The sequence below is a fragment of the Poecilia reticulata genome, linkage group LG21, assembly GCF_000633615.1.
Source record: "Poecilia reticulata strain Guanapo linkage group LG21, Guppy_female_1.0+MT, whole genome shotgun sequence".
Lineage (NCBI taxonomy): Eukaryota > Metazoa > Chordata > Actinopteri > Cyprinodontiformes > Poeciliidae > Poecilia > Poecilia reticulata.
Window position 1 is genome coordinate 16,680,840 of NC_024351.1, and position 14,361 is coordinate 16,695,200.

Here is a 14,361-nt window from a genome sequence, read left to right on the forward strand (position 1 = left end):
TTGTCTTCTCACATATAAAGAAAAGCATAGAAAATCCTACGTGTAATACAGCGTAGCATATTATCCAAATTCTCTCATCTACATACCAATAGAACCACGTTCAGCATGTCGCAATTACGCTAGCTGGCTGCAGTCATTTTGTGTATTGCTTTAAATTGTCTTTAGTCATCTATATGATAATCAGCTGGGTGAACTTTATAGAAATATCATATTTCTGTTTTCACTTAATTTTCAAGAAATTTGCTCTCCTGTCTTTTGCTACGGTTTAATGGCACCGACTGTTTATCTTGAGGCATTCGACTTCAAATATTAATCCGACTGCATTCCGATGGGCATCTACTGACATTTACTTCACAGCGACGCTATAGCTTCATCTGGGGGTTTGAGGCAAATGAAAAAGAAGAGACTAATAACTTAGAACCAATTTGTCAGATTAGTCCCCAGTGAGTTAGGGATAGATTTCAAATTGGGAGACCCAAATGGGTCCATGTTGACAGGGAAGAACTAAGTGTAAAAACTAGCCGAGCAGAAGGTTTTTTTATTCTACTGGGAAAGATCTGCCACTGGTATTCGTCATTGAAAATACCAGTAGATCATGCCTTTCAGTTACTAGCCATTAAAAAGGTGATGTTTTTTTTTTCTTTGTAGACTTATGTGGAGCATACTTTGCCAAATATACCTTTATATATCATGGTGGCTAACTATCAGCAATCATAAAGTACTCACACTAATATTGAAAACTGCTAAATTCATTCACTTTACATGTTTATGTGGACATGAGTGTAACATAATTCAGCCTCACTTTGAAGCCACTGATATTGTCCCAACTTCCCACTGTAGTTAGCTTGTCTGTGGTGCTAATGCTAGCTTGTCTGCAGTGCTAATGCTAGCTTGTGTGCTAACAAGCGCAAGTGGACATTCAGTTTCAGCTGTGTGATTTTTATTTCTGTGCTCTATGCCAACACCACAACTATATTTTTGTAAGTTTATCTTCTAATAAATAAACAAAATATTCTTTACTGCTAATTGTGTAAAGTCTCTCTTAAGCTAGCAAATCTGTCAGCTGCCAACTAAAATACATCGTCCTCTTGTTTACCTGGCATACCAAAAACACTGACCGTTTTCTTTGAGGCATTCAACTACAAACGTGAACCTGACTGCACTGTGTTGGGCATCCACTTCACGCCAATGCTATGGTCTCATTTGGGGGTTTAATGAAAAACAAGAGCCAAATAAAGAAGCAATTTGTCAGATTAATCTCTGACGGGCTAGGCATTGGTCTCAAAATGAAAGACTAAGACAGGACCCTGGCGGATTTAGACAAATATGAGAAAGGAAACACACAAAACAACAAAGTCCAACAGACAATAATTTCCAGGCATTTCTCAATTCAAGGATATGAGTAGTTCTGCTTTTTATTAACATTTTTATCAAATTTTGATTCGGTTTAGGACAGCAGTATTGCATGTTTCTTTACCCATTTTTGTCAGTGGAAAGGTACCCCAGACCTCTAGATGCTCATACGAAGTCAATTCAGACAATGTTATGATGCCTGCATATCCAATAAGCACTGTACATGTGCTCTGTTGTGCTCCTCCCTTTGTGCCTGTTCTCCGTCTTATTCAGTAGGCCAACAAAGTTTCGTGACTTCCATTCATTCCCACTTAATTGCTAGATTGAGTTAGTTCTTTATTGTCACGACTCTGTGTTGCCGTTATTAATACGAACCATCATCTGTCACTTTTCTAACTTCCTGTTCCAGAAGGCTGTGCTGCAGCAACAGCATTTTGTATGCAAACAAGAGCAAATGGAAATTCAGTTTCCAATGTCTTCTTTGTCTATGTTCTCTACAACACTACAGCTGAGTTTTGCTAGAATCTTAGCTAATGAAAAAAATAAAATAAAAACTGCTGCTAATAGATATATTATGTGCCACAAGGAAGGCTGTAGCCTAAGCAATTCTGCAGGTCCTGCAGCAATGAGATCCAAACACAATGAGGCAGCTTACATTTTGGTCAAAAATGAAACCTGAGACCAATCTCACACAAGGCATCATTTTATTACTGCTTAGGAAATCTACATAAAAATGGAGTAGAAAGTCTGGAGCTGCCAAAACCACTGGTGAAACTAATAGTGGTTGAAAATGCAATAAAAACACTTAACTTTGATTGATCTGATTTGCAACAATAGCTGACAAAAAAAAGGCATGCTAATTATCACATCTCTGCCGTTGGGCAAGCAGTTGAATGTTATTCACAGGGATTGTTCAGAGACTCTCCATTTGTCAACCTTGAAGCAAATTCCAGGTTACATCAGGGTGTGTTGCAATGGTGCATCCAAATCCCATTTATAATTCACATTAAGATCCGAACGCAATTTTTTTTTCTTTCCCCCACCCAAACAGCTTGGCTTACACATGAAATGAAGAACAAGAGAAGAGTTTTGACCTACTCTCCAACTGGGAAATATCCCGCAGATCGAGTTAACACAGAATATCTTGTGATGCCGTGTGGAGTAAAACACTTGGAATTACAAGGAGGAAATGTAGATTCTAATGAACAGCACTTCTATTGATGCAGTGGGCTCTGCTTAGTATGCTATCCCCCTGGCACACGCAAATGCCCATGCACACACACGTTCACACACACGCAAGCCTTTCTCACCGGAAAAAATAATTTCAACTGCATCAGGTTTCCCATCAAGTCATTTAAGTTTTTTTTATTATGTGCAAGACTGGGAAAAGCAATTGAGACATTAAATCTAATACAGAATTAGCTGAGTTTGCAGTCTCCTCCTGTCATAAATGGTGCAGCGGGTCTCCGTCATGGCCTTCGACCCTAACCTTTGCTGTAGATCATGTCAGGTCTGCTAGCAAGAAGGAAAAAAAAATCAGCTGCTGATTACTTTGCACCCAAAACTGACGTTTTCTGTGTTGCCATGACATCAAGGCTGTCACCCAGGAGTTATCGCTCTCTAACACTGGCAGACTTATTGCTGATAAACAGGCGCCACAGCACATGCACACATTTACACTAAAAAGTGGGGGTGGAAATGTATGTATGTATGTATGTATGGTAGAAAGTCCACAACAACAGCAGTGTGTGGTCAGAATTTCTCCCAGCTCAGTGAAAACATGATCCTCTACTCGGGGATCCATTTGGCCTCACGAAGCAGAGTCGTGTCACTGCTGCGTTGATGCCGTTTTGCCATCACCGTTGCAGCATCGGTTTACCTCCTTGACGTTCGCGACACTTCCTTCCGGCAGCAGGAGGCCGCGGGGGCCGCAAATCACCGAGTAACCCGGGGTTACACACCGCCATGTGCCGCCATTGCGTCGACCGATCTCATTAACGCACCCCGGCTGCCTTCCCTGATTTCCAGTCCAGAAGATTATACGTCTTCGCATGATCTCCACCATAAGTTAGACCATCTGAAAACATATCCCCCACCCTCTTCCCTCGTGACCTCGCAAGGCTGATTGGCACGCGGCGTGCTGCATAAGGATTTTCTTGGCAAATGCCACCCGAGGGAGACCATGGATATCCTCTGCTAAAGCATGCTGCTGCGGCGCACGAGTGTGTTTCTGTAGCTGGAGGTTGTTGTTGTTGTGTGTGTGTGTGTGTGTGTGTGTGTGTGGTTAGCTTGTGCCTCTATTAGAGCACAAATCCACCCACCAGTGTGCATATGTGGGTGTGGGCTGTCAGTCTGCTCTGCTCTCTAAGGGCGGAAGTACCTGCTCGGAGGTAGTAAGCGAAAGTTTGATTGACAAAAAGCAGGACTTTTGCGGTCCACGCGTTGATACGTTGTCTGCTTTCCCTCTTGTTTATTCCCGGGCCTCCCCGAGTCGCATCGCTGTAATGAAATCCGCAACCTGGACGGTAATGATTTTCCGGGCGGGGTGTGACATTTAAAGATCAAGTGTGTGATTGATGAGAGCATTAATTGATTATCTACCTATTTGTTCGTGTACCTGATGAGTGCAACCTGTTATGCAAATCTCCGTGGAGCAGAGCGGCCATAATTAAATGCAAATTGAGGAGACGGTAACAGATAGGACTATTTCCTGCCGGACCCTCTGCGGTGAGGCCGGGCGGGAAACACGTGGCGTCCTTTTTCTTTTTTTTTGTCCTCGCAGAACAAATCTTGAAAGGATTACCATTGCAACAGTTCCCTTCACGTTCGGCTGGGTTTTTAACAGCAAAAGAAAGAAAAAAAAAAAAAGAAAAGAGAGGGCCCAGTCTCTGCAGAGTGAATCAATATCATGTCTTCAGCGCCATTTGAGACTGGAAATAGCAGGTTCTCTTTGCCTCAGTGCACAACCAGACCATTCAGCAAGGGGAAGAGGTGTTTGGCACACACTGATTACACCTCAGCTGTTGAAGCCGCTTTATTCCCCCACACCCCCTCAGATACATATGCACACATAGATTAAAGTGGGAAAATATTGTGCTTTGCTCACAAATAGCTTCAGCTGTCTTGTTAAAGCCACACACTTGAATTTTTTTTTTTTTACCGGGATTTTGTGTAACAGACCAAGCTGCATTTGGATTTGCACCTGAATCAAACCAGTTCCCTTCAAAAATCAATTCATCTGTAACCAGTTCCAGCTGATTTTTTTCATTTAAATCAGCTATTTTGTGAAGGCCGTGTAGTTTTGTTGGCGCACATTTGAACAAACGGCAAGATAAAGACCAGGAGCACAAGAGATAAACACTAAAACGACCAAACTGTTAAACTCGTCTGACTTCAGCACAACGTCCAGACTCCAGACCACAAACAAACTGGCTTCGCCACAAACCGGCACGTTGGTCAAAGGGAGTATTGATCAGAGGGGAAGCAAAGCGTCCCTCGGCAACTCTAGAGGAGCTGCAGGGACCAACAGCTCAGGAAATAAAACCTGCTAACTGGACAGCTATTGGCCGCTCGCTCCACAAATCTGGCCTTTATGGCAGAGCGGCAAGAAGAAAGCCACTGTTGAAAGGACATAGACAGTCTGGTGGGCAGTTTGTAAGAAGCCATTTACACAGAAAACATTTCAACTGAGGTTTTCTGGTCAGATAAAACCAAAATGAAACTTTCTTTGGGGCTACATAATGATAGCAGCATTAGAATGTGTTTATAACCACGTTTTATAATACTCCAGGTCACTTTACTATGGATGGAGGTGAATAAAAGGCAATTCTGATGGAAATCTTGTAGGATACTGCATTCGTTCATTCGTTATTGTTTATTTGCATGGGGATAAATGTTAAATTTGAACAAAAACAGCTGAGTATAGCATTTATACTCTTAGCTAATTTGAAAAAAAACAACAACAAAAAAAAAACAATAACAACATTGCAAGATAACATATCACACACTATATTTAAATCCACAATGAAAGAAGAGCCATCAGGGAAAAGACAAGGCAAAGTTGGAGGTTTGCCTTCTGGCGTGATGAGTATGTATATCAAAGTCCATTCAGGTAATGGAAGGGAATATTAAAAGTCTAGATTATTCCACTGAATCCAGGAGTTTACAGATGTCAGTCATCCAATCTGACTGAGCCTAAACTCCTTCAATCTCAACCATTTACAGCTACAATTTAAGCAACATACCATGAGATTATTGGCATGCCACACTTTTTAGATAGCCATTTGTAAAAGAAAATTTAAAAAAATCCATCTATCCTTTTAATTCGACCTCACAGTGCTTTGCTTTGTTACATAAACTCCTGACGAAATAGGTTGAGGGCTTGTGGTCTCGGTGTGACAAAATGAGAAAATGTGAACGGAGATGGGATACGAATATATTCCCAAGGCCCTTTAAGAAGAAGGACCCTGGCAGCAGTCAGCGCCGTCTCCCCACTCCATTTCCCTCCTAACTCAAGTCCACGCACCGCCACACAAAATCCACAAATCTTGAGCGATCTGCTGAAGTTGTCCCACATAAAAATGGGTCAGGGGAAGACGTTTATTCCTCGCCGCTTCATCAGCAGCGCCTCATAAAAATGTCAGCATGTTCTCCCCAATAATATTCCTCCCCTCGCTATTATGTGCCATTTAAAGGCGACCTCGTTCCTGCCTCCTTGTCAGGCTGCGCTACTTTTTACCCAGCTGTCAGCGGCTGCCACCGGGCTTCCTTCTCTGCCAACCTCATGTGAGGTGGAAGAAGAAGAAGAAGAACAGGAAAATAAAACTCAAAGCGTGCCCTGGCTTGGCGGAGTGTCACTCTTATCCTGTGTACTGTTTTCTTTATGAGCTTTTCAGCGTACTCAAAGGGGTGAGGTTATTACACTGCGAGCTGTGCGTCGCCACTCAGGTGCAGAAGTTGCTTTCATAGCCTGACTCTTTTTGCTGAAGCGAAAATTTTTATTTGCTCCATCTGAGGGCCAACATTGATATCACGGGCGGGGACGCAGCTATTCTTTCTTAGGTGTATGCAGACACGTTATAGCGTTTGTGGCTCTTGATCGCACAACAAAAATGTCCCAACTTTGATTTTCCAACTTGAGGTTGAAGATTGATGTGGACAGAAAAAACTAAAAGTGAAATAAAAAAATTTTTTTTTAGATGAATTCAAGTTAGATTTTTACTTCAAGTTCACAGTAAGTAAGACAGCAAACATTCAGTGAAACTCAGCTAAATAATCCAATAGTTTCTGGAGAAAGAGGGACCCAAATTATGTTGTTTTATTTTTTTTTGGTGGTCAAAATGACAAAAAAAATCCAAAGATATTAGAAATAAATGTTAGATTTGAAAAAATCCTTGTAATTTTTTGTGTCCCTTTTAAACAAGGCAACCAACGTTGGGAGATTTTATCACATCTACATTGATTTACAGCTCCATTTCATACATAAATCAGACTCTATTTAATTAAAATAGTACAAATAAAACGGAAACATTTACCAAAAAAAAAAAAATCTACATTTTGTTACTCTTTATTAGTTTCAAACTGACAATTTTGACCCACAGGTCTAAAATTTTGGACCCCTCCGCATTATAGGCACAGTTACTGGCATAATTATTACCCCATTGTTTTGGCGCCCCCTCTAGCAGGGAGCCCCAATGCGTCTCAGAAAGTGTACACACCCAGTTTTTGCGCCACTGATTGTAGGTATTGATGATAAACTCTGGAAGGTTTTTAATAATAAATCAGCCGTTCCTCTCTGTATTTAAAGGTTGTCTTTTGGACTTTTGATTAAACTCCTGCACCTTTTATGTGCGCCGCGGGGGCTACCCAAAAGGCTAGGACCTCCGTAATATAATCACTTGTAGTGTCACTTATGCTCTGATACATTGTGGCTCACCTCCAAAGCTGTGATCTGATCTCCAAGGTCTTAGTTTTATGACATTCCACATCCCTGACAGCTTCTTCGGATTCATCAAATGGATCTCATCTTATCCTCTCGTCTCGGCTGTGTCATAACTAAAAGAAGCAGCAGAGAGAGGCGAGAGAAAATCAATAGAGAGGCATAGCACACACTCGCCGATGCTCCTGGCCCAATCATCCCTTCCTATTGGCGATATGATCCGGAGAGATATCAGTCTAATTTTTATGAGGCCCCCAAACTGCCAGTCTGGACTTTCATCCTTCTGTACACAAACATAAAAGCGTTGGCATTATCATATCAAAAAAAAAAAAGTATGTTGAGGGGAGCGGGGGCTTAAAGGGAAAGCTGCCGCAAAAAAATAAAATAAATAAATAAACAGAATCATGCAAGGTTACTAACGATGTTTCACTCACAAGTCAGCAGGTGATTAATTAGCTTAATGTGTAAATGAGCAGCCTGTATTTGTTTGTGCAGGCGTTGACTCGCTTCACTTCTTGCCCACTGTTTGGGCTCCCAGAGCTTCGAGCTGGCGTTCCAAATGCAGCGGAAAAGCTTCAACTTTCCGGGGCAGAATTCCCTCTGTTAAAAGGGAATTATCTCACCATGTGGGTGATTGCTCCAGCAACAAATAATCCACTTAGTTAATGGTGACACAAGTAATATTTCCATAGGTTATATGTTGGTCTGCTTCAGAAGTATGGGGTTCCTACAAATGTCCCAGTTCTCCTTAATGTTCAAATTGGAATAGTTCACCACGAATGGTGAATATGTCTGTAGTGACAGTGTTTAAACAAGAAAGGAAGGAAGGAAGGACAGTAGAAGCAATGAATGGGAGATTGGAAAAGAGAAGAAAGTAACAAACGGACAAACTAAGGGAGTTAGGAGCAATGACGGAAGGAAGGAAACTCGGAACAAGTATCACAAAATGTACACAATCTCACAAGAAAGAAAGTTCAGAGTATATAAAAAGGGATACATCAATGGATGTAAGGATGGAAAGAAGGAAGGACAAGGACACAACTTAGGTAGGGCATATGAGGACGCTAAGAAGGACACAAGCAAGGAAGAGAAAAAAAGAAATGAAACGAGATAGGATGCAAGGTAGTATGGAAGGTCACATTTAGGAATGAAGCTGTTGAGGTAGGAAGATAGATAACATGAGAGAAAAGCACAAAGGGCATTATAAAAAGGGTTAAAGAAACAGCAGAAATGAGAAAACCCAAGAAACACTGAAATCCAGACTCCTACTTTTCCTTCCTGCATATAAACCCTAGAAATAGCTCACCTTCATTGTTTTGCATCTCTTTTTTTAGGTCTGGTAACCTGATTTCAAGTCAAATGGAGTCATTCCTGGTCTACCTGATCGTCCTCGGCGTGGCTGTGAAGGCGCACAAGGTCCAGATCTGCCCCAAACGCTGCGTCTGCCAGATGCTGAACCCCAACCTGGCGACGTTGTGCGACAAAAAGGGGCTGCTGTTCGTGCCCCCCAACATCGACAGGCACACAGTGGAGATGCGGCTTGGCGATAATTTCGTCACCAGCATTAAGCGCAAGGACTTTGCCAACATGACCAAGCTGGTGGACCTGACCCTCTCTCGTAACACCATCGGGTCCATCGCACCGTATGCCTTCAGAGACCTGGAGAACCTACGAGCTCTTCACCTGGACAGCAACCGGCTGACCCGCATCACCAACGACACCTTCAGCGGCATGTCCAAGCTGCACCACCTCATCCTCAACAATAACCAGCTCACCCACATCCACAGTGGGGCCTTCAACGACCTAACAGCGCTGGAAGAGCTGGACTTATCCTACAACAACTTGGAAAGCGCCCCGTGGATAGCCATTCAGAGGATGTCCAACCTCCATACCCTCAACCTGGACCACAACATGCTTAGTCTGATTCCAGAGGGCACTTTCTCTGGGCTGCAGAAGCTCAAGAGGCTGGACGTAACCTCCAACAAGCTACAGAAACTCCCTCCTGACCCCGTTTTCCAAAGAGCCGGGGTCCTGGCGACCTCCGGCATAATGGGGCCCTTGTCGTTCGCGTTGAGCTTTGGCGGCAACCCGTTGAGGTGCAACTGCGAGCTGCTGTGGCTGCGGAGGCTGCAGAGGGAGGATGATCTGGAGACCTGCGCTTCCCCGCAACACCTGGCTGGACGTTATTTCTGGACTGTTTCAGAGGAAGAGTTCCTGTGTGAGCCACCTCTTATCACCAGACACTCTCAGGTATAATCTCCAAATTGAATTGTTCACTGTTAAGACATAACACACTCTACTGTTACAGGCTCTGAGCCAGAAATGGCTTTAGCTAATCCAAGGTGCCACGTCGGGCTTCCCAGTAACTGTCTCAGCAAATACTAGCTCCAGAGCACGAGAAGTCTTAGAGAAACTGCTGGATTCAGTTAGCAGGGTTTGGTCAAATGTTTACCTAAGTGTTAGTCTGTTGTAAGGCTTTTCAAAGAGGCTCTTTTTAAAGAAAGTGCTTGTCTTGATTAAAATAAGAACATGGTTGTAGCAGAATCATGCGGTATGGATGCTTTTTATTCTACAGGGACAAAGAAGCTGGTTAGAGTTAAGGAGGGAGCTAAATACAGAACAATCCTGGATGAAAGCTTGCTAATGGCTGCAAGAGACATGAAACTGATGAGGTTCACTTTCCTCTAGGATAATGAACATACAGCCAGAGATGCAACTGAGTGGTTTAGCTCAAGAGTCTCAGACTTCAGTCCTTACTGGCTGATGTTCTGCAACTTTTTAATGTGTCTCTAGTTCAGCATGCCTGAATCAAACAGTTGAAAGCATGTAATCAACTTTGACAGAGTCTTACAATGACCTGTATATTTGATTTACTTAAGCATCACTGGAAACCGGCCATAAACTCATGTTTTAGGTTAAAGAATGTTTATGAGCTAAAGTCCAAATATAGAGCTAATTCAGAAACTGTGGCAAAATTTGATGCACACAAATTAGATGGACAGACGGACAAAATGCAAAGTTTAAAAAGCACATATCCTTTTCCTTCTGTTTCACAACGATGTGCTATTTTGTGTTGGTCACATAAAATCCCAATTAAATCCTTTGAAGTTCGTGAAGAAGTTAAAAGCATATGAACCTTTTTAAAGTGAAACGTCTTCAGCAAATCTGTGCCATCCAAAGCGACAGAAAATTAAGATTTCCATTTTGAACCATCACAGTTTTCAAGTTCAATTTTACGGGGGGAAATGGAGTAAAGCGGCACCATCACTGACAATAACTCAAATGTAATATCGACTCCATGTGTGTGTGTGTGTGTGTTTACATAACGTATTCCTCTCTACCTCGCATCCCTCTGACTCAGGAGCTGCATGCTTTAGAGGGCCAGAGCGTGACTCTGCGCTGCAAAGCCAGGGGCGACCCGGACCCCATCATCCACTGGATCGCGCCAGACGCGCGGCTTATGTCCAACTCCTCCAGAGCCGTGGTCCACACAGACGGCACGCTGGAGATCCTCATCAGCACCGTCAAGGACTCAGGTCTGTTTACAACCCCCCCGTGGCGGCGCTTGTGATGTTGACAGAATGGAATGACATGTTTGCTCGCGTCACACAAAAAGCCCTAAAGATGAAGTATGCGTCTGCACGGCTGAGATGGCGGAGACTCGACAAAAGCAAAAGGAAGAGCGACTTCGTCTCCACCACAGTACAGTACTCCCGAGCATGTTTGCTCTCGCAACTTAAGCGAACATCATAACCCAGTTTAGAAGAACCCAACTCCTCCCTTGTGGGGCTTCTCCTGTCTTTTAGTTTTACACTATGTAGCTTATGTAATTAAAAATCCCAAATTAGACACCAAAGGGAGTAGTTACTCCCAACAAAAGACACAGTGCTGCTGAGCTGCTAGAAAGCTTTGTCATATCGCCATGAAACACAAGTGCCTGGTCTGGCAGCCCTGAAGAATTACAGTAGAAAGTCTCTTTGAAGTTTTAACCAATTACCTGACCAATCAGAGGAGATTTGTGTTTTTGTTGTTTTGTTTTGTGACCCTTAAGAGAGAAGAGCTAGTATTTCACTTTTGATATGAAAATGTGCAAGCATAATACTCTTAACTTTTAAACGAATTTGCAATTCAGATGAGCCTCCTTAAGGCAAAATACACTGTGTGCAGGAAAGATTTGTAGTTTGGGAACATCTCATTATAGATACAAAGCAAAAAATCAGTTTGATCTTTTCTGAAGATAAAGACTCTTTCTGAAGTCACAGAAAGAAAAAAAAATCTTTTCTACACATTTTCCCAGGCGATTTGTTTTTTTTTTTTGTTTTGTTTCTTGCAGACTTTACTCTTCAACGATTGGACAGCGAGCTTTCAAACTGGCCAATCAGAGAGATCATTGAGTTGCATTTTATAGACTTTTTTTCACTCAAAAGTGTAAAAGAATAAATTTACCAACTTGTTTTGATACTTAATTTCTGTATTGATTTTTCTCTTCAACTAATTTTATGACTGTAATCACAAGAAGGTAAACATATTAGTTTGGCATTGGTAAACGATCTTAAAGGTGCAAAAATAAATCTGTTATGTCTAAAATTGTATTAATCTCTAACCTAATCCTGACTGAGGAGTCATTTACACGTAAAAGAAAGGAGAAAGGAAGATTTTAACAATAACATTTTAATTGAAAGCAAATTTAGAGACTACTTATTAATGAAGGCTAGTAATAATTGAGAGGACTCAAGCTGTAGGGAATAATGGTGACTAAGATTTTAAAAGTTATGGTGACAAATTTTAGAAGCCAAAATGAATAGCATTTTATGGTGCAGTGTCTAGATAATGGATGAGGATTGTGACCAAACCACCAGCAACATTATATTCAAAGACACCTTACTTTGGTCCAAAATGTGTGGAAGCAAAGGATGGAAAACAAAAATAGAGCCATGCAGAACTTCATTCAAAAATAGAAAGCATAGAAAAAAAATATTCTGTGACTAAATGTGGGCTGTGTTTATGCCGTCTAAGAGAAAGAGCTGGTGCAGAGCAAATTATCAGCAGTGACTGTTGTCACAACTGCACAACGGTCAGAAAAACTTTCTATGTTTTGTTAAAAAAAGCGTATTATTTGAAGAAAACTGCTGAAATGACTAAACTCTTGTCTCATTTTATTATAATCACACAGTCTGCTGACATGGTTAAGAGAACAAAGAGTCTCCGGAGACAACCGGTCGAAATTAAGAAGGGCGTCGCAGCAGCGTTCATCCTCAGCTGAACCCTTATTTCTCCTGAGTTAAACTTAATGACAAAATACTTTTTTTTTGTCTTTTTGCATGAGCTAGTTTGATTAGTTGCTGCCCAATTGGTTTTATTGTCCATGCCAAATTTGTCTCATTTTAGTCACACACAGTGGGAAGATAAGTTTATAAGGACATCTACTGCATATCTCATTCACAAACCACTCACTAGAGAATCACCATTATAAATCTTTTCTACACATTTTCCAAAGCATTTCATCTCACAAGTTTGAATTACAAGTATAATCTGTTTTGCCACCTCCAGATGTTGACTCCAGAAACACCTCAGTTAAAAATATAAATAAATAAAATAAGACAAAATAAACTCAATTTACTTCTTAAAAAATGGTAAGTATAGAAATTTGTAAAAACATATTGGACTTGTGAACCTGAGATATGAGACAAATGGCGACTAGTTATTTAAGTTCCTTTATAAGAACCCAAATGTAATACTAGCTTTTCTTAATCTTGTTTTTGCAACAGACTTTAGCTGAGCCAATGAAACCTGCAGAGCTTTAGATGTATTTTTATGTTGTCTTGCGAACTCCTGGTTGAATCGTCTTTGTGGTCCTGGAATAATTTAGCTTGATTGTTCTCTTTTGGAAATCTTCACTAGTGCTTCATGCTTTTCTTGCCCAATGACTCTGAATTTGGTTTGCTGATGTCCCAATGTTTTAGGAATAGATTTGTTGATGTCAACTGCTTTGTACTTCAACTGTGAGATGTTTTTAAGAGTATATGTTGCTTCTTTTTTTTTAGATCTTTCACGTTGTCAGAGAGAGATTATATTTAAATTACTTATCAGCATGTGAGGTAATAAGTACCGTGTTTGGCTTGTGAAACTGAGCTCTGTTCTTAAAAATCACAGTTAATTTATGATTTAACAAGAAGAGCCATTCCCTTTTTTAACAGATAGTTGTATTCCACTAATAAAAACTGCTTTTGTGTATTTGGTTTATCTTTTTTCAATCAAATTTACTTGATCACCAAAAACATTTAAGTGTGACAAACAAGCAAAAACAGAAGAAATCTGTAAGGAGTCGAATTCATGTTCATACCCCCCACACTGAGCTCTCGTCTTGACTGACTGAAATCCCACATTAAGTTAAAACTATTGAAACGCAGAATTTTATTGAAGATATAAATACACATGTGGTGAGGTAGCTGTGCTCTTACATAATCTCCCATTGCTCTCAGTCTTTTGTAGAACTGCCTGAATCTTGGGTCGTACACAAAACAGTCTTGTCGTCAATGCTGAACATATTGACTTTACGTTTTTTTAAAAAAAAAAAAGCTGCAGTCTTTCCCACTTGTAAAGGAAAGCTACATTCTGAAGAATAAACCACACCGTTTTGGGAAAGCCGCAACGTGACGCTATGTTTTCAAATGCCGGGTTTATCCACATTTGTTGGGATTATCTGGTTCTTGTGGGGCGACGGAGGCTCAATGGGAACACGAGCCCTGTTTTACCGGTCTGTGAGTGGATGTGTAAATGTGTGCAGGTTTCTGAGTGCGACTGGGTAAAGGCGGCTTAATGTGCAAAGAGCTTTAAGTGGCTAACCTGAAAGGCGCAATATAAAGCCAGTCCATTTACCATTTTCATAAGGTTCCCTATTCTGTCGTCTTGTGAGACTCAAGAATCAGTCCTCGGGAGTTTTTATCTATCTATCTATCTATCTATCTATCTATCTATCTATCTATCTATCTATCTATCTATCTATCTATCTATCTATCTATCTATCTATCTATCTATCTATCTATCTATCTATCTATCTATCTATCTAT

General features: G+C 41.1%; 1 protein-coding gene across 1 annotated transcript in view; it reads left to right on the plus strand.

Moving 5' to 3' along the window:
- lrfn5b (leucine rich repeat and fibronectin type III domain containing 5b) overlaps positions 1–14,361 on the plus strand; it is a 24,054-nt gene that overhangs the window by 2,448 nt on the left and 7,245 nt on the right. Inside the window, exons 2-3 of the mRNA XM_008398361.2 lie at positions 8,626–9,541; positions 10,653–10,827. Coding sequence (XP_008396583.1) covers positions 8,651–9,541; positions 10,653–10,827 — 1,066 coding nt within the window. The 5' untranslated portion in view covers positions 8,626–8,650. The remainder of the gene's footprint in view (positions 1–8,625; positions 9,542–10,652; positions 10,828–14,361) is intronic.